A 25,040-nucleotide genomic window follows, 5' to 3' on the forward strand; every position below is an offset into this window, starting at 1 on the left:
CTGAAGCAACCTCAGGAGCCACCTCCCACTACACCTGTGTCATCATCTGCCATTTGATGTTTTCCCATGGAAGATGTTATTGTGTCATACTATTAAAAAAAACACCCTAAAAAACACAAAATCTGGGATAATCCTTAGATACCCTGGAGTTTTCCCCCACTGAGTTATGTTGTAAGCTTTTCACCCATGTGATTAATTACTATTCAAATTCTTCAAAACATTTTATTGGTTACACAACAAAGAATAGAAAATTCTAAAATTTATTTAGCTATTTTTAAACTATGCTGTTATAAATTCTTGAAATTCATCAAAGCACATAAGTAAACACAAATAATAAAAATACTGAATTCTATAACAAGAAAGACTATTTGTAAGTTATTTTTGTTTTCCAGCTTTTCACAATTATAAATAATAATGGGATGAATATTCTCAAAGGTTAATCTTTACCAACATTCCTAGTTATTTGCTGAGGATAGAGTCCCAAGAGTAAGTTATCAAGCAAAAGTATTAATTTTTAAAGTATTGATTTTTTAATTTAATTGCCAAATTTTCACAAAATTTACAATTTATGATCTAATATTGTACAAATACCTTTCAAGCTATACATTCACTTTTTAAAAATCCATGAATGTGAAAGTGAAAAAGGCCAGTGAGGGAGCCAGAACATGACAGGCCCTCCTCAAAGTTTGTGCACTTGATGTCTGGAAGCTTAGGATACTCCTTAGTAAAAATGAAAGCAATGTCATCTATCTTAAGAGAGTGTTAGCAAGGATTAAAAATATCAATTAAAGTGTCTGATATACTTTAATATTTGTATTCCTTTAGTATGCATTTCTTTAGTTACTGGTGTGGTCAAACTCAAGATCTTCCTTTCCATTTCCCAAACATTCCTAGCTACTGGTCCTTATTCTATGCTCTGAGATAACTCTTTTCACATGTGGCAAGAGGAAGTAGAAGAGAATGCACAGGCTTTATTGTCAGAGTGATCTGAAGTTTACCCCATTTTTATTAACTGTTACCTTGCACAAATGACTACTTTAAGTTTATCTCTTCTCTAAGTTAGAGAACACCTGATTTAGGAACAGGGTGCAGTAACTGAGAACCCATAAGTAATTAATATCTATTACCCCTCATTTCCTTCCTCTCATTTACATAGTGGTTCTTTACATCTTAGAAGTAATACTCTACCATCTCTCACCATCAATTCCCCATCTCCATCCACTTCCCTGCTGAAATCTTAGTGTGTTTTTTTCTTTCAAATTAAATAAATGCCTCTATAATTTCTTTAGTCAATCATCGAAGTAATTTCAAATCATCTTTCCACCTTGGACACTATCTTTAGAGCAGGGCTTAGCATAGTTATATCTTCCAGAAGATGGTATCTGGAACAGAATGCTCCAGATATGATCTGAAAAGACCAGAGTGAAGGTTATCACTTCAAATGATCACCTCAGTCAGTTTCCCTTACCCCATCAGCCAATAAAAGCCACAATCCATGAACTTAACATTCTTAACTATATTTCACTCACCTCACTACTGAGGCAGAACAGATTAAAAGTGAGAGAGATCCAACATGATAGGACCTTCTCAAGGTTTGTGTGATGCCTGGCACAAGTTACTGTCTTGAAGCTCACTTGGCCCCTTTGTAAAAATGTGAGTAATACCACTTATCTTAACTTTTATAAAGATTAAAAACAAAGTATCTGACAATGAAGAAGTCACTCCCAAACCAGAAATGATTATTATCCTCAAAGCAAGACTACTGTGTCTTTAATAAGCACCATTTGCCAAGTACTTTATATGGTCCTAAGCTAGAGTTCAGTTTATTAAAACTTAGTATAGGCTTTGCTGAATTTCAGTTATCCAATTAATAATTTTGTTTTCTTCATCATAATCTGTCCTGCCTCAGTTGTCTTCTTCTAGTCATCATCTTCTGAAAATGAAGAGCTATCTCTACCAGCAGGTGGAGGCATGGAGCAGCAATTCAAACTTCCCACTTAAAGAAAATTACCTACAAACAGTAGACAGTTTTGATATCAACCACAAAATCCACAGGTCCCTTACAAAGGGAACTATTGACTGCCTACATTATCCCCTGTATCCGGTTTTAAGGAGCTACTATAGGTTTTAAGAAAGCTACTATAATCGTAACATCAATTTGAAATAAGTATCTGTGTTACTCATTTACACATTTACAAACTGATGTTGGATATACAAGAGCCCCTATAAATGAGCAATGAAAATAAAATTTCACAGAAGAAGAAATGCAAATAGCATAAATCTCTTATTTACATCAAACTCAGGGTATCACGGTGCATCTATCTAGTACAGTAACACAATGTTTATGATATCTGGTAATATGATTGGAGATTAAAGGGATATAATCATTTACCTTAGCATTATAAAAGGATAGAGCCTTTTAAACCAAAAAATGTTCTTACCTTTTTATTCAATCTAATGATTCTATAAATGTTATCAAAGATATATGAAGGGATTTATTAAATGAAGTTTTCTGTAGAAGAAAAACCTGAAAACAAATGTTCACCATTTGGAGAATGTGTTGCTGATAGATCAAATTGCTGTCCTTTTAATGATCTATACATCTGCTCTGTTAATACAGTAGCCACTAGCTAAATGCAGTTACTTAAAACTGAACTAAAAATTCATTTCCTCAGTCATACGAGCTACATTTCAAGTCACCAACCACTACCTACATATAGCTAATTACTATTATACTGGATGGTGACAAGAATCTGTCCATCATTACAGAAGGTTCTACAGGACAATGCTAATAGACATACTGTGTATCTAAATGGTCCGCCTCTGTCTTCTTCCCCCTATATTCACCAATTTATCCAGAAACACCTGTTTAACCTTTAGTTCTTTGCCTCAGCCTCAACAACTACATGAATCCCCTGATTTATCCCAGAAATTTAGGTGTTCCTTCCCTGTAGTCTCACTACATCTTTACATTTTCTTAATACTAACTACAAGCAGCCTCATAGGTATTCTGTGAGTAAATATTTAAATATTTGTGAAATAGTTTTCTGTGACATACTTTTTTTTTTCAACACTGGGGCTTGAACCCAGGGCCTTCACACTAAGCTATATCCCCAGCCCTTATTTTTGAGACAGTTTTGCTAAGTTGCGCAGGCTGGGTTTGAACTTGCAATCCTCCTGCCTCAGCCTCCCAGAATGATGGGATTATGGTTGTGCACCATCATGCATAAGAACATAGTATCTTTAAAAAGTCAAGTGTGGTAGCACAGGGCTATAAAAAAGGGTGGGGATGTAGTTCAGTGTGAAGGCCCTTCCTGGGTTCAGTTCCTAGTACTGAAAAACAAAAAGACATAGATGCTACATTTGGCTTACTATGGTATTAAAAGCATATGTTTTTGTTTTAGATTTCAATATTCTGTTCAATAACAACACTTTTGATATCTTTTTAAAATTGAACCTCAAATTTCTAATCTAAACAGGTTGATTTCAGTGCATATAAAATCTGACTGACACCACCCCCACCCCCAACCCTGGCAGTCCTATATACACTAAGCCGACTTTCAAATTTACTGAGCCCCTATCTATGCAAGGCACCAGTGGTGAATAAGAACTTTCTTCTGAAAGACAAATGTTTAAACTCAGCTAGGTATCCAAACACAGCAAGGAACAGACTTCATTCATTATTCAAAAAATTAAAAGAAACCACAACCATTTGAAAAGGTAGTATACTACCTGGTCTAAAATTTTTAAAAAGTTAATGTATCATTAACTTGAAATCCTTAGAAGAGCTGCTATTCCACTAAATGAATTTTCCAGGTAACTTAAGCCTGTCCACTTAAGCAACATCGCTTACACTGTCTAGCATGGAAATCTTAAAAAACAATTACAGTAACAAAAAAGTACAAATCTCCCAACTTGTAAAATCAGAAGTCTAGTAGCATTATTTTGACTAATAATTATTGTGTTGTCCAATGCTCAAGTGCCTAAATTAAATGTTCCCAGGATGGTGGCTCAGAAGAGTTTTTCTTCCCATCCCTAGCTTTTGGTGTGTCAGGTGTCACTTTTGCAGTGTGAACAGCCTGTAGCTGCCTCCTATTCCACTTTAAATTTCCTGCTACTTAGAAAATTTTGTCTAAATTTCACATGCTTTGAGAGGATCTCCAAATCTATTTTGGTTGTTTAGTCTTTTCTGCTTATTCCGAGATCTGTTGGTCTGCAATTACAAATTCTAAACCAAATTTTGGAGAAATGCACTACTGTTCTACTTTGAAATCCTTATACTGTTTATTTAGAACTGATAGTCAGAGGTAATTTCACTACCTAGTCAGTCATGCAACATATATTTATTAAGTCTCTACTATGAGCTGCACTTCACTATGATAAAAAGAAAGAGCTGAAAAGTTGCTAATTTTAGCCAGGCGGTGTACACCTGTAATCCCAACACTCAGGGAGGCTGAAGCAGGAGGACTGCAAAGAGTTTGAGGCCAGTTTGGGCTACACAGTGAGTACAAGGTCAGCCTGAACTGCAAAATGAGACCTTGTCTCAAAAGTGAAAAAAAAAAGAAGAGAAAGTTTTGAATATATTAAAAAATTTTAAAACTATAAAGTAAAAACTTTACTTAAGATGTTAAAAAGAAAAATGATTTTAAGTTTCTTAAAATTACAAAGCAATCTAAATTCTTTATAATTTCTGTAACTTTAGGCTTAACTTTACTCAAGGGTAAAGGAAGCTTTTGATTTAACCAAATGCTTATTTCATAGCGCTCTGAGTAAGACACCAAGGTTTTTAACCTCCTTTTTTTCTATTACAAATTCCCATCTATCACCAAAGAACTCAATATATGCTTTATTACTAAATAATATGGAAAGCTTTGATAATGGTAAATATACTCAACATCCTGTTATGTTTATCATTATGTTTATCATTACTGTAACACTGAGCAATGCTTAATAGAGAAATGGAGTCAATTTAGGAAAACTTCTAAACTGTAAGAAGTTCCTATATATTTATTTTGGTTACTTCTGTTTGATTTTACATTTTAAGAGTTAGCAGAATATAGAGTGACTCTACAATATTTGCTTTATCTGCCACAATCATATTTTCAAAATTTCATTACTCATTTAAACCTAAGCCTAGGAAATAATTCAAGAAAGAGTAAAACTGGGCTGGGGATGTAGCTCAGTGATGCTGCTGCATCTGCCTGGCAAGTGCAAGGTCCTGAGTTCGATTCCAGATACTCTCCCCCAAAAAGAGAGAAGAATTTAAACTTGGTCTCTGTGGATTAATTAAGACATCAGGTAGAATTCTTGGCATCAGCCTTGTTTTAAATCCCTTGGAATCTTCCTTCTCATTCATTTTCTCCTCAGGGAGCACAAAAACTTTGATGTATTTCATAATTTATAAATGATTAGTGGTTCCCATTATTATTTAGACATAACTGGAGATGGATGTTAGTCATGTGCCCGCCGATCTGAGGAAGTAAAATAATATTTACAAATGAATAAAGTTACTACCATTAAAGAGCATTAATTACCACTATTGAAAACTTTTTTAGTAGTGTATTAATACCTCTTCAATATTAATTCCAGAACCTGAAAAAGCTTTAGTAGTACTAAAAATGCAGATCACAGACCTAACCTCCAAAGTAACAATGCAGTATTACTTGAAATGCCACTTAACATTGTAGTAATTCTTACAAGTCTATACTGATCTTGTAAGCATACCACCTTGTGCTGTGAAAGAAGTCTGATTTCAAATAAAAAGGATTTAGAAAAAAACTCAGATATGGCTCTTGCTCTTTCTACAAACAACTGAGGCAGATGACAAGTGATATTTACTGGACAACAATTCTAAGCAAAATCTCTAAAAGGTGCTGTCCACACTACCTGAAAGAAAAATACAATACTAACCTTGCTCAAGATGCAATGTAACTGGAGAAAGAAAAATAGATTCCCATAAAAGGTAATATTAAGCAATAGGAAAAAATAATTTGATTTAAAAAGTGATCAGGACCACAGAATTTCTGAGAGCAAGAAGTGAGGGCACTTAGCTCATATATAAACAAAGCAAAATTGTTTTTGCCTCCCATTCCAAATCTGGCACTTAAAATTAGCCAGAAATAAGGAGTTGGACTACCGGCATCATCACAGGAAAAACATAAGTTCTCAGGAGCAACTGGTATTGAACCACTCTAAATAATGTGTTCCTGTGAGTACTCATCAGTGGTTTTTCTCCAAAAATCTCATCAAATTAAAAACAAAGCAGATTCGTAGCTACTAACTTGGCAGACTTGTTCCTGACACCACTTTAGGCCCATCCGTAGAAGCGAAGGAGTTGGGGAGAAGACAGCAACGGGGCAACGGGGCCTATTGTTCACAGAACCACAAGACCACAGGAGCAGTGGGGCGCGAGGGTGCCGAGGCAGGAGGGCCATGAGCCTGGCACAGGTGTGCGGGGTGGGGTGGGGGGCGAACAGGTGCGCTGGGGGCTGCAGCTAAGGAAAAGGGGGCCCAACTTCCGAACGGAGACGTCAAGAAAGCCAGAAAGGGCAAAATCATGCTGAGGCTTTAAACCGCTGGGCACAGTGACGGCCTCGGGTGTAACTGAGGGGTTCTGGGGGGTGCAGATCTAAGGAGGCCGGCGAACTGAAGGTGGACAGCAGCAAGGATGAAAAAGAAAGGCTCTCAATTCGAAGGGCCAGCCTAGGAATCCCCCAACAATAGACAAGGCTGGAGCCGGGTTAGGCGGCGAGAGCTGGGGTATCGCGGAGGAGAAGGCGGTGGGCACTGGGAAACAAAAGCGAGAAGCCCCCCAGTGTGGGCCCCGGTGCAGCGGCGGAGGCAATTACCTGTGAGAGCTGCCGGGGATTGGGACAGCCGAAAAGTGCGGAGCTGGAGCTGAAGCTGATGGCTCCTCGGCGGCTGAGGACGTGCTGGGGGACCGGCCTGTCCAGGGGCAGCACCGGCAGCTGGTAACATACTTCCATTGAATACACCCGCCCTGCCTCCGCGCGGCGCCCGCCCTGCCGCGGCCGCCGGCCCCTGCGCTGGGAGGGGGCAGCAGCTCGGGGGCTCCGGGCCGAGACCGGGGCAGGGCGGGCGCGCGTCGACCCTGGGCCGCGAAGCCGCGCTCACGCCTTCTCCTCCCGGGTCGTCGGCGGGAAGCCGCAGCGCCAGTCACCAGGACCCGCGCGCGCCCTGCTCGGGGCTAGTGGGGATGGGGCGCCAGCCGGGGCAGCACAGGCAAAGTCGGAGTGGAAACCCCGCCGCCCCAGGGCTCCACGGCTGAGGGAAGAGGGTCTGGGGTCAGCCGAACGCAACCGGAGCAAAGCGGTGCAGGAAAAGACGGCTGGAGCCAGTGGCGAGACCAAGGGCGCGCGGGGCTCGGGACCAGCGACCAGCTCGGGCCGCCGCCGCCGCCGCCGGAGCCCTGCCCCTCCCCTCCCCTGGAGCCTGACTTCACTCAGCCGCCGGCGCGAGCCCGGCGTAATTCACACTTTGTAGCCACGGATCCTGCGCCAACCACGGCCGCCGCCACCGTGACGTCACGACGCCGCGCCGCAGGCCTCGAGCCCCGCGCCACCGCAGCGCTCGGGGAGCAGGACGAGAGGCGTGGGCGCCGCAGCCTTAGTCCTGGGCCGCGCCCTGCGCTCGGGCCAGGTTCGCTCCCGCCGCACGCATTCTCTCCCCTTCCCCCGCCGCGCACCGCAGCTCCCTCCTCCGTCTCCCTGAAGCCCAGGGCGCGTGCGCAGAAACCCCGCAGTTCGGGGGCATCCCAGTCAGCGCTGAGTTCTGGCGTTGGAGCGCGCTGAGGGTGTGGGGTGGGTCCGGCCAGCTCGAGAGGCGCCATTTCGGCCGGACGATCCCAGAAACCTAAAGCACTTGGCGCCCTTGCTGCTCTCAGCCCTGAGCGTGGAAACACAGCCAGCTTTTCCTCCTTGAAGTCTCATTCTTGGGCTTCGGGACCGCTGCGGCAGTGACGTCAGCGGACCTCTCCAGCCCAGTCCGCCCAGCTACGTCACTGCCCGCATCTTGGTGGAGCAGGTAGCAAGGGCTCCGCGGCAGGTGAGGCCCAGAGCCGTTCAGGCTTGCGGCCGGGGAGAGGAGCGGAGAACCCGAAGGGGGAGGGGGTTCCTCTGGATGGTGGAGAAAAAAAACAGGTTAGAGAAAAAAGTAGCATGCAATGAAAGAACAATGAGAAAGGATGATATTTAGAAGACGGGGGGGGGGGGGGGGAGAGCAGCATGCCCCCTTCTAACAAAAAGTGGTTTCTGTTTTCAGCTTTTGAGTTTTAGGATGTGGAAGAGGTGAGGAGCTTCTGATCTGTTTGGTAAGCTAGATATGTTCATTTTTGGCACATTTCTCCCCAGATCATCAGTTTTTCAGCAGGAATTGATGGTCTTTAATGTTTCAACCTAAAGAAGCTTTCTCCTGCCGGCAAAGGTTGATTTAGCTCAGTTCTCAAACTATTCGGTGGTGTACTTATTTGGAATGACTGGCACTGGCAAGGTAGCAGACCTTTGATGGTACTGCACAGCCTCTGACTGGTGATGAGATGGGGTACCAAGTGGACATGATGAGAGAAAAAGCAAAAGTGAGAGATCTTTTATCGTCTTCTGAAGGCATCTCTTTTATGTTATTTAAACCTTATACTTCCTCGGTGTTTACTTACTTGTCTGCCCTTCACCACTAAAAGTTGTATAACCCCCATAATGGTGGTATGAACTTTTGTCTTCATTAGATGATGAACCTCTTGTTAGTGAGACAACCGACCCAACTATTTTTAAAACTCTAATTACTGCCATAATATCTGCAAAATGTATTGAGCTTCTACCGTGTGCTTGGGATTATGCTAAGCATGTTCTCCTGGTTATCACTTTTAATTCTCACAACTTGTGAGGCAGTTATTGGTATCTAAATTGAAAGGCCCATGGAAACAAATTTGCCCCACACCTTATGCTGGTAAGTGGCAGGAACTAGCATCAAGTAATGTTTGAGCCTGTGTACACCTAACTACCCAGAAGATGGTATTAATGTGATATTAGTATATGCCAAGTAAAATAACAATATTGCATTTAATAGCATCTGAGAGACTCATTTTGATGAAATTATTTAATAAAACTCAGAGCACAGAGTAGATAACTAAACACTACCATCTTCCATTAGCATAGTAGGTTATTGTGCACTTGGTCTGAGTCAAGAACTATCATAGATATTCTAGGTACAGTGTGACTTTATTCAACACAATAGCCAGATATATTGGATAATTTTATCCCAATTCTATGGATGAAGAATTAGCTTCCAAGATTATAAGTTATTTGTCTAAATGGAGTCTTGTCTATGATTTGAAAGACATGCATTTCCCACCATACTATGTAGTGTCTCAAGACCAAAATGTCCTGTTTTCAAGGTTCTTTATTGCATTGGAAAGTGTTTTAGGGCTCACCAGATAACCCATAATATAAAATGGCTCATGTGTGTTATATATGATACTACACAGAGAGAAAGAGAGATTTATTTTAAGGAATTGGTTTATAATTGTGGAGTCTGGCAAGTCAAATCTGTAAGGCTAGAAATTAAAGTAAGAGTTGAAGGTACAGTCTTGCGTCTGAAACCTGCAGGGCAGACCAACAGGCCAAAAACTCAGATAGGGTTTCTATGTTGCAGTCATGGGGCAGAATCACTTTTTCGGGAAATCTGAGTCTTTGCTCTAAAGGCCTTCAACTGACTGGATGAAACCACCCACTTTAATAAGGGTAATCTGCTAAATGTCAACAGGTTATAAATGTCAGTTGTATCCACAAAATACCTTCACAGCTATGACTTAAACAGTGTTCAACTAAACAACTGAACATTATAGCCTAGCCAACTTTTATATAAAATTAATCATCACAGAGAGCAAACTTTAAATAATAGAAGAACTCCTGTTACCTAAAGCTACAAAAACATAGTGCCTAAGAATAACTTAAGCAGCACGATTCATATAAAAGAAACTTTTATATGAGAGAAATACACGAGTGGACTTGAATGTTTAGAAAGATGACTTTTGAATAGAAACAACCTACTAAAAATAAAAATTCACATTAAATCTATACTTTTAACATAATCTCTACATAGTCAGACTTTTTCAACTAGATAAGCAGATTCTATGACCATATGCGAAAAAAGGATATAAAGTTGTAAAGTTAGCCAGGAAAATTATGAACAACAGCAACAAAAATCCAAAATAAATATCTGTTAGGGTTGGTTTAGAAAATCAGGATTGCTTCAGATCCTTGCTGGGTCCTGGGGACCCACTTCCCTCCTTCTCTTCCTGATGTCGCTATATTCCACTGTCTGGACACCAAATCTTGGAGAGGCTGTTTTTCTGCTCTTCACCACTGCCATCTTCCACATCTACTTTTCAAATCTTGCACATTTCTGTCGAGGCCAATTTAACCAAAAACATAAAAGAAAGACAGTTTGGGGAATATAGTTTTAACTTAGCAAAGTTAACAGGGTAAGAAAACCACTTTAGTCATCTTGTTACCTTGACCTTCATACACATTCATATTGAATTTTCAAATAAAACCCACAGCAGAATCATACACCTGCCTATAAGATGTGGCTTTTTTTTCATACAACTGAAATCAGCTCACTCCCCCCACTCCCAATGAGGATCCAGAGTTCCTTGAGTGACATTATTTCTCCTCTTAATGAGTCCCAGTGGAAACTCTGATGTTCAGAAACTTAAATATTAAGCTGTAAGTTTACTTACCTTTTAATGATGAACTGTGATAATGAGAGCTGTGAACACATACTAAGAGAATGAGAGAAAAACAATGGTCAATGTATACACAATATACTTAGATTGTTAAAATACATACAAATATATCAAAAATGAAGGAAAATACTCATAACTACTACAGTCCTTGTGTCTGCAACTGGTAACATCACAGCTACTATTAATTACCTTCTTTCTTTTCCATTACTTGTTTTATATTTCCTTTGTCTCCAGCATACATCTTAGCTGGTAGTCGTTCCTTGTCTTATAGGGTGACCTAAATCTTCATTCCTGAAGGGTGAGTCATTAGAGTAGAAGCTATTGGATTGTTATAGTTTCCAGTTAACTAATATAACAGAGCCTTAGACTGCTAAATACCAAGTAATATCCCTAAAGAATTTCTTATACTATATACCATGCATATTCCCTTCTAGTATGTGTAGCAGCTTGATAGGATCAACCAAATTCTGTTTGGCAAGATCAATCATTTCAGTGTAATAAAATGATCTCCTTTTTGATATGTTGATTAAAAGAGCACAAGGAGCCTAAAAGGGTCAAGTGGCAATCTCAACTTCCAATTTACTTGAACTCATGCTGGTATACCCTGATGGGAACAGTCTTTGGGAGATGCCCACAGTTGCAGGAATGAGAAACAAATCTTTTGTATTTGTTTCATTGGAGTCAAAGTGAGGCTCCCCACCCAAGCCCACCTCTTCAATCCTGGATCATGGCTCTGTAGTGGTCATCTATTTAGAACATATACTGAACCCTGAAGAACATTATCTAGGGAGTGGATAGGGAGTGACTGCTCAGTAGTAATAGAGTTTCATTTGGGTATGATGAAAAAGTCTGGAGCCAGATAATGGTGATGGTTGCACAACATTGTGAATGTGCTTAATTCCATGGAATTACATACTCTAAAATGATTAAAATGATAAATTTTTTGTGATGTGAATTTTACCACAATAAAAAAGGCCATTCTATCAACATATCAGAACATTTACTATGGCCAGGATAGTAAAATCAATGAATTCTTATGAACCCATTTCTGCTATGTTAAAATGAGTTTCTTGGAATAACAGGATGGTGACTAAAACATTTTATAAGTCCATAGATGGTTTTAACAGAAGCATTGCAGGGCCGGGGATTTAGCTCAGTGGTTTCGCTGCCTGCTGCGCAAGTGCAAGGACCTGAGTTCGATCCCCAGTACCAAAAAAAAAAAAAAAAAAAAAGAAGCATTGCAGACTAAGAAGTAAATTCACTTCCAGAATAAGTATTTAGTGAGAAAAAAGGGCTGCCTATATGTGGTCCAAGCATGCCTGATGGTTGATACCTCCAAGGAATAGAGGTTTAGACTTGATCTCTGCTGTTAACAAGTTGGCCACTCAATAATGGTTGTAGCCAGACTGGCCTTGTTGAGTGAAAATCCAAGCTCTGAGCCCATGTCAAACTTCCATCCTGCCACAAGGCTCACTTTCTTTATGAGCATGTTGGGCAAGGATAGAAATAGATGGGAAAAGCTGACAAATATATGCAGAAAAGATCATTTCACCAACTTGGTTTTTATGATTGTCCTTTAATGAGGTTCCTTTTCGGTGAGTATTCGTGTAAGACACAAATATCTTCATACTAGGTGCCCGTTTAACCTATCTATATGTACTTTTTTTTCCAGACCTCCTTGTCACCAATTTTCTGATCATGAGCTTTCTAAGTTCTAGATCATGTAGCCAAAAGTATTGCCCATGAATCCATATAGAGTCTTATATCTTTCTTTCTGTTCAGACATCAAGAATAGCAGAAACATTGCTTCAAGTTCTGCCACTAGGAGTATTTCTCTTTACCATCTTTTGAGACCACTCCATAAAAGAGTCATCATACTGTAGCATACTGTTGCCTTAAACATGAATTGAGAAGTGGGAAACAGTGTAATCATAGGGATCATGAGTATCTGGGATCCTTGTTCATACAATTCACTTGTGCCTTTAAAGACATGTTTGAGCCTGATCTCAATGTATACCACTTCTTTTAATAATGGAACTCTATCCCCAGCCCTTTATTTATTTTTTGTTTTGAGACAGGATCTTGCTAAATTGCTAAGTTGCCCAGGCTGGGCTCGAACTTGCAGTCCTTTTGCCTCAGCCTCCCAGAGTGCTGGAATTGCAGATGTGAGCTACCACACCCAGAAAATAGTTATTTTAAATGTAAATTATAAAAACAAAGATTAAACATTTAATAAATGTTAGAAAATAAAGCTGAAGATATTTTCCTGAAAGGTGAAAATTAAAGATACAAATAATATGAGAAAACGCATCAAATTTAGAGTTCCAATTGGCTTAACATCCAAATAATAACACATTCAGAAAGAGAAAACTTGAAAAAAATTGTTGGGGAGAAAAATAACAAGAAAACTCAGCAAGACAGCAGGATATGCATTTCCCAGATGGTGATAGCCAAGTTTGTGCCTAGAATAATAGAAGAGAGATCTATTCTGAAACATATCATAGTGAAATCTTAGAAAAATGGGTACAAAATTAAAATTTAAAATCTTCCAGGTAGTAAAAATAAAAGCAAGTCACATACAGAGGATTATACATCAGCATGGCAAAGGCAATTTCAGCAACAAATTAGAAGCTAGATGGCAAGGAAATAAACCTTTCGAATTTCAGAAGAATTGATTTTCTGGCTAGGAACCTGGCCATACTATCAATGTAGTGAGAGAGCAACAAAGATATTTTTCAGATATTGAAGAAACCAAATATTTACCTACCATTGCACTTTTTCTCAGAAAGGTATTAGAAGTTTGAACTGTAAAAAGAAAAAAGGAGGATACCAGGAGAGAGGTATTAGAATGGAGCAAACAGCAGCTTCAAGGCAAGGGAGAAAAGGAGTTCCCAGAATCATACTTAGAAGAGCAAAGTATTTTACAATGAACCTGAAAATTGATTACTAAACAGTTTTTTTACTGACAAGGATCGCTGAATTTGTTAACTGTCACTTTTATATAAGATAGTATTAGATTTAAGGAATGTACTGTGTTATTTACATCTCTTACCTTCTTGTTTCCATTGTGCTATCTTTGGATCAAATAGCTGCTTATTTCAAATAGTGAAATATTTAAGATCCTAAAGCAGTTGGTTATAGGGTATTATGGATTCAATTGTGTCTGCACCCTTACCTTTCAAAAAAATGTGTTGAAGTCCTAGGCCCCAGTTCTTCAGAATATAACCTTATTTGGAAGTAGGGTTATTACACATGAAATTATTTGAGTAGAAGTGAGGTCATACTTGATTACGATGGGTCTTACTACATTCTGATAAGTGTCCTGATAAGAAGATAGGTACAAAGGTATTAACATGAGAAGAACTCTAAGAGAGAATGGAAGCAGAAATTGGATTGATGCATCTACAAGCCAAGTATTGCCAGCCATCAGCAGAAACTAGGAGAGAGGCATGGAACTTTTCTCTCTGAGAACTGCTAGAAGAAACCAACCCTGTTGACACTGATTTTGGATTTTTAGAACTATGACAGAATAAATTTCTATTGTTTGAAATTGCTGTTTGTGGTCTTTTGTTACATAAGCCATAAGAAACTAAAAAACAGTTTTATCAAAATTATACCAGTACAAGGGAGGAAGCCTTTTTCAATTCCAGTATTTCCATTTATGTATTCACCAAATATTTTCTGTTTAAGTACTATGTGTTATATATTCTGTTAGGCCCCAGGGATAAAATAAAACAGAGAAAGTCCCTGCCCTAATGTAGTTAAAATTTTAATGGAAGAATGTGGAATTAAATAAATATATGATATGATATAAGATAGTGTTAAGTGCTATTGTAGTTAGTTTTCTGTCACTGTAAATAATACCTGAGATGAAGCAACTGAAAAAGAGGAAATGCTTAGGTTTATTGTTTTGGAAGTTTCAGTTCATAGTCAATTGGCCTGTTTCTTTTGGGCCTATATCGGGCAGCACATCATAGCAAGAGTGCATTGCAGAGGAAGCTGTGCACTTCATGGTTGCCAGGAAGTGGAAGAGAGAGGAAGAGGAGGAGCTGAGGTTCTGGAGTCTACCCCAAATACCCTCACTTCCTCCAATTAGGCCCCACCTCCTAAAGATTCCACCATCTCCCAAGAGCTCTGTGGACCTAGGACCAAACCTTTAACATATGGGCTCTTAGGGGACACTTACCCAAACCATAACATGTTCTATGAAGAAAAATAAAACATTGAAGTGTACTAGAAAGTCATGTACAGAGGTCAGGAAAACCTTGGAGAAGATGACATTTAAGCAAATGCCTGAATGAAATGAGGGAGTAAGCTAGGCAAGGACTGAGGGTGGGAGAGAGAGAGCTTCTTGCTAGAAAGAACCAGTACAGATGCCTGGTGCATGAGTAAGTTCAGTATAGAGGGATACAGTGATTTAGAAACAGGTTGGAAGATCAGACCAATGGAGGTCCTTATAGCCCTAAAAATTTGGATTTTATTATTAAGTGTGATGAAAAGCCATTGGAAGGTGTTTTTTTTTTTTTTTTTGCTCAGCTTAAACATATCTGATTTATATTTTTAAAGATCTCTCTGGCTTCTACATAGACACTAGTTTATAGTTGAAAAGAAGAAGCAAGGAAATCAGTGTAATACCTTTTAAATAGTTTGAAATAAAGATGATGCCTTCAAGTATTTGTGAAGGCAGTGCTCTGCAAATTTATATAATGAAAATTTTCAGATAATACTAAACCTACAAATGTCCTGCATTTTTAAGTTAAAATAATAACAATTACCAATTCTTACACATCCTTTGAAATTCATTAGATTAGAAAACTGTAGAAATTTCTGTGTAAACAAATTAACAGCTCAAACACAAAAAATAACTCTGAAGTTGAGGGATAAGGTAAAATAACTCTTGAAAAATACCAGAATGATACCAGGGATTTAGCTCAGTGGTGCCGCCGCCTGCCTCGCAAGTGCAAGGCCCCAAGTTTGATCCCTGGAACCAAAAAAAGAAAGAAAAAAAAAGAAAAGAAAAATATCAGAATGATTTGTTTTTGTGGTACTGGGGATTGAATCCAGGGCCTTTGCACTAAGCTCCATCTCCAGCCTTTAAAAAAAATTTTAAGCCAGGATCTCACTAAGTTGCCCAGGCAGGATTTGATCTTGCTAACTGCCTACCTCATTCTCCCTCAGTGCTGACATTGCAAGCATATGCAACTGTGCCAAGTAAAATTAATTTAGTTTTTAGGCAACAAATTACATAATATAAAATTTTATAAGATACAGTAAAGTAAGTTATATTTAATATTTAATAGTAATCAATTTTAAAAATTTAACAATTCTATGTATTGCACTTAGAAACATCAACATTGTCCAAGAACTAGTAAAGTTCAGAATTCTTACAGGAGTCAGTATTCAAAATTTAGTTTAGTTTGAAGTGAAATTTACTCACTTGGGAATAGAAGAATATAACAAATAGTAGTGATCTTTGACTTTAGAAAATGGAATGATTAAATGTCCAAGGTCAAAGCTCTGAAACATTTTCCCAGGACCAAAAAAACAAAACCAAATCAAACTCGGTTCAAAAATAGCCAAAAAAACCTAGATATTTTTCCAAATGTTCAAGTGATCAATAGGACTTGAAAAGATGTTGAACATCATTTGCCATTAGGGTAATGCAAGTTAAAACCACAATGACAAGGCATTTTATACCCATTAGGATTTAAAAAATATATATCTATATCCATTGATTTACACATACAAAACAGGAAATAGATGATATTTGTGAGGATGTGGAGATACTGGAAACCTTGAGCATTGCTTGTAGAAATATAAAACAGTTCATTGATGTGAAAAACAGTTTGGCAATTCTCACATAGTACCATATGATTCAGTAACTCAACTCTCAGATTATGCTCAAAAGATCTAAACATAGGGATTCAGACAGATACTCTACACCAATGTTTGTAGCAGCATTGTTCACAAAGTAAACAATCCTAATGTCCATCAACAGATGAATGGATAATAAAATGTGACATATACATACAGTGAAATATTCAGCCTTAAAAAATGTAAAGAAATTTGGATAGAGTCTATAATGTGAAAGAACCAATACCCCATCATTCTAAATAGAATAAGCCAGACATAAAAGAACAAATACAATACAATTTGATTTACATGAGGTAACTAGAATAATCAAAACTGTAGAAAAAGTAAACTAGAAGTTACTAGGAACTGAGGACAGGGTATATGTTCAGTCCATTTTTTCTTGTTATGACAAAATACTTGAAGCTGGGAAATTGATAAATAAAGGATTTCATTTAGCTTTCAGTTCCAGAGGCCCAAGAGCATGGCACCTGCACCTTCTCAGCATCTGGTGAGGATCTTGTTCTGTGTCACAACATGGTTTATACATGGAACAAGAAATAAACATTTGCAAGGATCTTGTACACATGCAGGAAAGAAGAGGCAAGAGATGAGAAGCAACCTTGCTTTATGACAACCTGCTCTCAAGATGACTAATCTAGTTCTATGAGCTCAAGAAAAACATTAACACCTCTTAAAATACCAAAGCATCTCTTAAAAGCCTTACAACCCCAGTTTGGGCTTGTGGTCACACACGGGGAGCTGCGCCCTGCTCCATCTGGCTTGCCCTGCCTGCTTGCATCCAGGAGACCATGAGGATCCCTCCCCCCACCCCACAGGCCCACAGGCCTCCAGCTTGGCCATGCGGGTGCCTGTAACAGCAGGACCCCCTCCCTGCCCCCATCTCTGGCCTCTTGGCTGTGCAGCTACCTGGTTCCACACTACAGAGGCACAGGGGGACATAAAGACCATTGTCCTCAGTTGCAGAGGTGAACAGCAGAGAGAGGGCCTCTTTCAGGCTCCCTGATGAAAACTGAAGCCCACTGGAAAAGTGAAGACAATCTCTACAATATAGGCACACCAGAGTGCCATACTTGTTAAATTGGAGGGATCATCACCTCCCATTGGATCCTGGACTATTTTCAGGGGAAAAACAGCTGGAACCTGTAGTAGAGCCTTTTGGAGTTTGGCCCTGCAGGAGGCCGGGGAACTCAATTGGGGACTTGCAGCCTGAAGTCTGTCTGAATCTCAGGTCTGTGACTGGCATGCTGGGACTCATTGACTTATAACTGACAGTACCAAAACCAAAAATGAAAAGACATTTAAGCACATCACAAACCCAGGCTTCCACCCCACAAAAGGCAATTTCTGGGGAAAACTAGATGGAAAAGTCTGATAATCAACCACCTGGACACCCTGAACTGATAGCACAGGAAGTAACAAAACAGATGAATGAGGCTCTAGAAAAATTCAAAGCAGAAATAATCTCCCACATAACTACAGAGATGGTGAACAGAGTGAAAGACATGATTAGAGGCTCTAGAACAGAAACAGATAAAAAAAATAAATGAGCTCAGAAATATGCTGGAAGCCATGAATGCCTAGCATAAGAAAGAAATAGAAACCATGATCACCCAACATAAGAAAGAAATAGAATCCATGAAACAGACTCAATCAGATATTCAGGAGATTTAAAAACTCCATTGTAAGCATGCATGACAGATTGAGGGAATCTGAAGATAGAATATCAGATATAGAAGACAGCATTGTGGTTAAGGGCCATGAAAAGAAAGATTTCTTAAAAATAGTAAGGGACCATGAGAAATCAGTCCAGCAGCTGCTAGATGATGCAAGGAAGAATAACAGAACTGATAGGTGTCCATGGAAAAACAGAAGAAAATACAATTGACATAAAAAAAACTTCACAGAAGTAACAGTAGAAAACTTCCCAGACAGAGGTGGAGAATTGGACATTCAGACAAGTGAGGCATATAGAACTCCAATTAGCCATGATCAAAAAAAAAAAAATCTATGCCTAGATACATAATAATTAAGATCCCAGAAACCTAAAGGAAGAACAAAATCCTACAGGCAATTAGAGAAAAGAAACAAATCACCTATAAAGGAAAGCCTATCAGAATCATGGCAGATTTTTCAACACAAACCCTCAAGTCAAGGAGAGCCTGGAGTGAAGTATTTCAAGCCCTAAAAGAAAATAACTTCTAACCTAGACTGTTGTATCCTGCGAAATTATCTTTCAAAATTGATGGGGAAATTAGGTACTTTCACGACAAAGAACACCTGAGAAATTTCATGCATACCAAACCAGCACTCCAAACAATCCTAAGCAATATCCAAGGAAAAACACAGTGAAGATCACAACTCAATGAGGCCCAACGGAAGGAAGCCACCAGGCAAGGTAAGAAGCTAAAGAGAAAGGAAAACAAACAAGAAATGAAAGAATCACCAATAGTAAAACATCATGACAAGGATGAGTCAATATCTATCAATTATAACTATCAATGTTACTGGTCTCAATTCACCAATCAAAAGAAATAGACTGACAGAATGGATTAAGAAACAAAATCCAAAAATATGCACTATACAAGAAACACACCTAACTCAAAAATAAATACATAGACTGAAAGTAAAAGGATGGAAAACAGTTCTCCATGCCACAGGAACCCAGAAAAAAGCAGGGGTAGCAATTCTATTTGCATACAAACTAGATTTCAAACTAAAAGTAATTAAGAGAGAAAAAGATGGTCATTACATCCTTGTGAAGGGAACAATCCAAGAGGAAGAGATGACAATCATAAATATATATGCACCAAATACGAATGCCCCCACCTATACAAAACAAATATTAATGGACATGAAAAACCAAATAAACAATAACACAATTGTAGTGGGGGATCTCAAAACTCCTTTTTCATAATTAGATCAGACAGATCATCTAGACAAAAAATTAACAACGAAATTCTACAATTGAACCAAGTTATTGAACAAATGGACTTAATAGATGTTTACAGAGTGTTCCACACCACAAAATCAGAATACATATTCTTTTCAGCTGCACACGAGTCATTCTCTAAAATAGACCACATGCTAGCTTATAGCTTACATGTCTAAGTAAATGTAAAAGAATTGAAGTTCCCCCCTGTATATTATCAGACCATAGGGCAATAAAATTGGACATCAATGACATAAGAAACTGCAAAACCCCCACAAACACATGGAAATTGAATAACACCCTCCTGAACAACCAATGGGTGACAGAGGAAATTGAAGAAGAAATTAGACAGTTTCTACAAGTAAATGATAATGCCAGTACAATATACAGGAGTCTATGGGACACAATGTGGGAAATTCATAGCAGTGAATGCCCATATTAGGAAAACAGAGAACTGAAATAAATAACCTAATGCAGAACCTCAAGCTCCTAGAAAGAGAAGAGCATAACAAACCCAAAGCTCGTGTAAGAGAGGAAATTATAAAGATCAGAGCAGAAATCAATGCAATGAAGACTAAGAATGATACAAAAAATTAATGAATCAGAGTTGATTTTTCAAAAGAATAAATAAAATAGATAAACCCTTAGCCAACCTAATCAAAAAAACAAAAGAAAAGGCTCAAATCTATGCATTCAAAAATGAAAAAAGTAACGTCACAATAGATCCAAGAGAAATCCACAGCATCATCAATTCTTACTTCAAGAACCTGTACTCTATTAAAATGGAAAACATAGAAGAAATGGACAGATTCCTAGATACATACTAATACCAAAGTTAAATGGAGAAGATATAGAAATTCTAAACACCCCAATTACAATGAGTGAAATTGAAAATGTAATAAAAAATTTACCAACAAAGAAAAGCCCAGGTCCGGATGGCTTCACTGCTGAATTCTACAAGACATTTAAAGAACTATTGCCATTACTCTTTAAATTCATCAAGCACATTGAAAGGGAAGCAAGGCTTCTGAATTCATTCCTGGAAGCAATTATTACTTTGATTCCAAAACCAGGGAAAGACACAACCCAAAAAGAAAACTACAGGCCAATCACCCTAATGAATATTGAAGCAAAAATCCTCAACAAGATACTGGCAAACAGAATACAAAGGGTCATTGAGAAGATCATACACCCTGACCAAGTCAGATTTATCCCAGGGATGCAAGGATGGTTCAACATTCATAAATCAATAAACATAATACACTATATTAACAGACTCATGAACAAAAACCATATGATCACCTCAATAGATGCAGAAAAGGCATTTGACAAAATCCAACACCCATTTATGATAACCGTACAGAAAATTGGAACAGAAGGTCTTTATCTCAACTTGATTAAGGCCGTCTATGAAAAATCAACAGCCAGCATCTTATTAAATGGCCAAAACCTGAAAACTTTCACGCTAAAATCAGGAACAAGACAAGGATGCCCAGTAGCACCACTCCTGTTCAATATAGTTTTAGAAACATTAGCCATAGCAATTAGAAAAGAGAAAGAAAAGGAATAAAAATAGGAAAGGAAGAAGTTAAACTGTCATTATTTGCTGATGATATGATACTTTACATAGAAGACCCGAAATACTCTGCCAAAAGACTTCTAGACTTAATTGATAGATTCAGTAGGGTAGCTGGATATAAGGTCAACATTCAAAAAACAATAGCCTTTTTATATACAAATAATAGACTCACTGAGAGAGAAATTAGGGAAACAATTCCTTTTACAATAGCATCCAAAAAAATGAAGTATCTAGGGGTCAATCTAACAAAGGAAGCAAAAGACCTCTACAGTGAAAACTATAGCACTTTGAAAAAGGAGATTGAGGAGGATATAATAAAATGGAAAGACATCCCTTGTTCTTGGATAGGAAGAACCAATGTAGTCAAAATGGCCATACTTCCAAAACTATTATATAGGTTTAATGCAATCCTGATTGAAATTCCAACAATATATTTTACAGAACTAGAGAAAACAATCCAAAAATTTATTTGGAACCAGAAGAGACATAGAATAGCAAAAGAAATTTTAGGCAACAGAGATATAGCTGAGGGTATTACAATCCCCAACTTGAAACTATACTACAAAGCTACTGTGATAAAAACAGCATGGCATTGGCAAAGAAACAGACCTGAGGATCCATGGAATAGATTAGAAGATGCAGAAACAGCTACAGATATGCTCAGCCACCTCATCTTTGACAAAGGAGCCAACCATCCTCATTGGAGGAAAGATAACCTATTTAATAAATGGTGTTGGAAAAACTGGATTTCAACCTGCCAAAGATTAAAACTTGACCCATGCCTATCGCCATGCACTAAATTAAGATTGAAGTGAATTAAAGATTTAAACATTAGGACAGAAACCCTAAATTTGCTGCAAGATAAGTTAGGTAGATCTCTTGAAGATATTGGTATAGGAAAAGATTTTATGAACAAAACCTCAGTGGGACAGGAATTTGCACAAAGAATCAACAACCGGGATCTCAACTTATTAAAAAGCTTCTGCACTATAAGAGAAACCACCAACAGAGCTAAGAGACAACCTACAATGTGAGAAAAAAATTTTAGCAGCTGTACCTTAGACAAAGGACTACTATCTAGAATATATAAAGAACTGAAAAAAATCAGACGCCCCAAATTCAAAGACCCAATTCAAAAATGGACATCTGAAATGAACAGACATTTTTCAGACAAAGAAGTAAAAGCAGCAAATAAGTATACGAAAAAATTTTCAACATCACTGGTCATTTGAGAGATGCAGATGAAAACAACACTGAGATTCCACCTCATCCCAGAAAGAATGGCTGCTATTAAAAAAAAATCATCTAATAACAAATGCTGTCGGGGGTGTGGGGAGAAAAAAACCCCTGCTCCACTGCTGGTGGGAGTGTCGACTGGTGCAACCACTGTGGAAATCAATAGAGAGATACCTCAAAGAACTAGGACTGGAAGTCCCATTTGACCCAACTATTCCTCTGCTGGGTATCTTCCCCAAAGAATTAAAAGAATCATATCATAGTGATATATGTACACCCATGTTCATAGCAGCACAATTTGTAATAGCTAAAACTTGGAAACAGCCCAAATGCCCATCAACTGGAGACTGGATAAAGAAAATGTGGTTTTTTAATAAAATGGAGTATACTCAGCCATAAAAAATGTGAAATTAGAGACATTTATAGCTAAATGAATGCACATTGAGGCCATCCTCTTAAGTGAAATAAATAGTACACAATTTGAATTTTGTACTTTTGTGATTTTCCTTGATGCTTTGTATATATTGGTTCTTTAATTCAGATTAGGCCTATAGTTGACATGAATGTTGTCAACAGTACCTGAACACTTTATTGGCAACAGTGTACTTTGACAACTCAGCACTTGTTTATGTTTCTTTGGTTTGAGAAATTTATCAAATCCTAGCAGGCAAAATAATATAATTGCCATGTTCCTGCTGGCAATTGAGATGAACCAAACAGACTGTGAGTCAGCATCACCAGCAAAACTAGTACACACACTTGAGGAGGGGGAGCAGCAAAGGAACAGATAATCCAAAAAGCAAACAAAAACATTAACAAAGATTTAAAGGAAAAGAATACTTTATAAGTAGGTTCATTTTTTACAAAATACAAAATCAAATATCTTTTAAAACCCTCTAGAACAAGTGACAAAAAACAATTTGCTTTTACTTCAGGCAAATTTTAGTCACATAAAAGATAACCAGAAGAAATATTTTCATAATCTGTAGGTTTCACCTACCAAAGAATCCTCAGATGACCCTCCATTACTCCATCACATTTAAATGTAATCTCAGACAGAGTTCAGACCTATATTAAATGTACCAGTAATGAAATTTCCCAAAGAAGTAGAAATAAAAAGTTCACATGTGCATGAATAAAAGTTACCAATGAAAAAGTATTCCAATTCTGGAAAATAAGTGACCAGAATGGAGCAAGGGAGGGAGACATCTCTGGTTTGGGACAAGTTACCTAACACCTGAGTCTTTGAAGCTACTTGTTTCCCCAAAGCCCTCACTCTAGTACCTTAAAATTCTCAGTCTACTATGTCTTCTTCCTAGTCTTTCTTCAAAGCTTTTCTCATGCTGTTTCCTCTCAACTGAATACCCACTCCTTTCCACTGAGCCCCAGCCCCCTCAAGAGTGAATCCTATGCCACATGATGCAATATACATGTCACATTTCAATGAAGCCTTCCCTGAGCTCCTCAGCTGAATACAATCTCTCTCTTAAGAAGTCCAGTAAAACCAGTTATATTTCTCCTAAGGAACTTGTGCATTTTTCATATATATATATATATTTCCAAGATTGGTGGTGGAGCCTTGTAATGACACTTTCCTGTCATTGGAACAAAATACCCAACATCTGCAACTTAAGGGAGGAGAGGTTTCTTTTGGCTCATAATTTTGGGGAATTCAGTCCACGGCCAGCAAGCTCCAAGGAGGAAAAGCATGAAAGAAGGGCATGGCAGAAGAAAGCTGCTTAACCAATAGCAACCAGAAAGCAAAGAGGGAAAAAAGGAGCCAGGGACAGTAATGCAACCTTCCAAGTTACACCCTAGCGACCTGCTCCTAACCAGGCCCCACCTCTTCACAATAAATCAGCTGTAAACTAATCAGCGGATTAATCTACTGATGAGTATAACACTTCCATGATTCAGTCACCTTCCAAATACATGAAACTTTGGGTGTATATTTTATATCTAAATCATAATATTCTGTACCTGGCCCACAAAAGGTTCATGTGTTTGGAAGGTAAGTTTTATATCACTATTCAAAGGCATTTAGTCATCTCTAAGAATTGCCAAAGTCTTAACAATTCTAATTGCTGAAAACTCCAGGTCCAAAATCTCTCTGAGACTCAAGTTAAACTCTTAGCTGTGAGCCCCTATATTTTAAAAAAAGCCAAATACTTTTAACATACAATAGCACAGGATACACATTTCCATTCCAAAAGGGAATAAGAGAAGGAGAGAAACTAATTGGACCAAAGTAAGACCAAAACCCAGCAAGTCAAACATTAAATTGTGTAGTTCCATGTCCAGCATCCAAGACAGGTTGTGGTGAGATATGAGCTCCAAAGGACTTGGGACACTCTACTCCATGTCCTTGCTGGTTGCAGATGTCATGGCTTCTGTCTTGGGAAGCCTCTATTTACTGCTAGTGGTTTTCCTCAGTATTTCACATTCCTGGCATCTTCAGTATCCTAGAATCTCCACTGCACTTTCAGCTTCATTCTCACAGCTTCATACATTACCCTCTCAAGGTCACATTGCCTGGCCTCCTAAGCCTTCCTCTGAAATCTGGAATCCTTCATGACCCTACAGCTCTTATATTTTGCTTTCTTGAAAGACTACCACCACATGGATGGTGCCAAGGTCTGTGGCCAACCCAGGCAGTAGGC

General features: G+C 38.4%; 2 protein-coding genes across 4 annotated transcripts in view; one reads left to right on the plus strand and one right to left on the minus strand.

Moving 5' to 3' along the window:
- Positions 1-7,455, minus strand: part of Pde7a (phosphodiesterase 7A) — a 169,077-nt gene extending 161,622 nt beyond the window's left edge. For all 3 annotated transcript variants that reach the window (XR_002393947.2, XR_002393946.2, XM_004842120.4), the window contains exon 1: positions 6,849-7,455. Coding sequence is in view for 1 of the 3 variants with exons in the window: in XM_004842120.4 (XP_004842177.1) it covers positions 6,849-6,986 (138 nt within the window). In the remaining 2 variants the exon portion in view is untranslated. The remainder of the gene's footprint in view (positions 1-6,848) is intronic.
- Positions 7,456-7,895: 440 nt separating this feature from the next.
- Positions 7,896-25,040, plus strand: part of Dnajc5b (DnaJ heat shock protein family (Hsp40) member C5 beta) — a 338,000-nt gene continuing 320,855 nt past the window's right edge. Inside the window, exons 1-2 of the mRNA XM_004842119.3 lie at positions 7,896-8,064; positions 8,281-8,329. The gene's annotated coding sequence lies outside the window, so the exon portion shown is untranslated. The remainder of the gene's footprint in view (positions 8,065-8,280; positions 8,330-25,040) is intronic.

Source organism: Heterocephalus glaber, unplaced genomic scaffold, assembly GCF_053883595.1.
Source record: "Heterocephalus glaber isolate CG9 unplaced genomic scaffold, H.glaber_assembly_v1.0 deba00001553, whole genome shotgun sequence".
NCBI lineage: Eukaryota > Metazoa > Chordata > Mammalia > Rodentia > Bathyergidae > Heterocephalus > Heterocephalus glaber.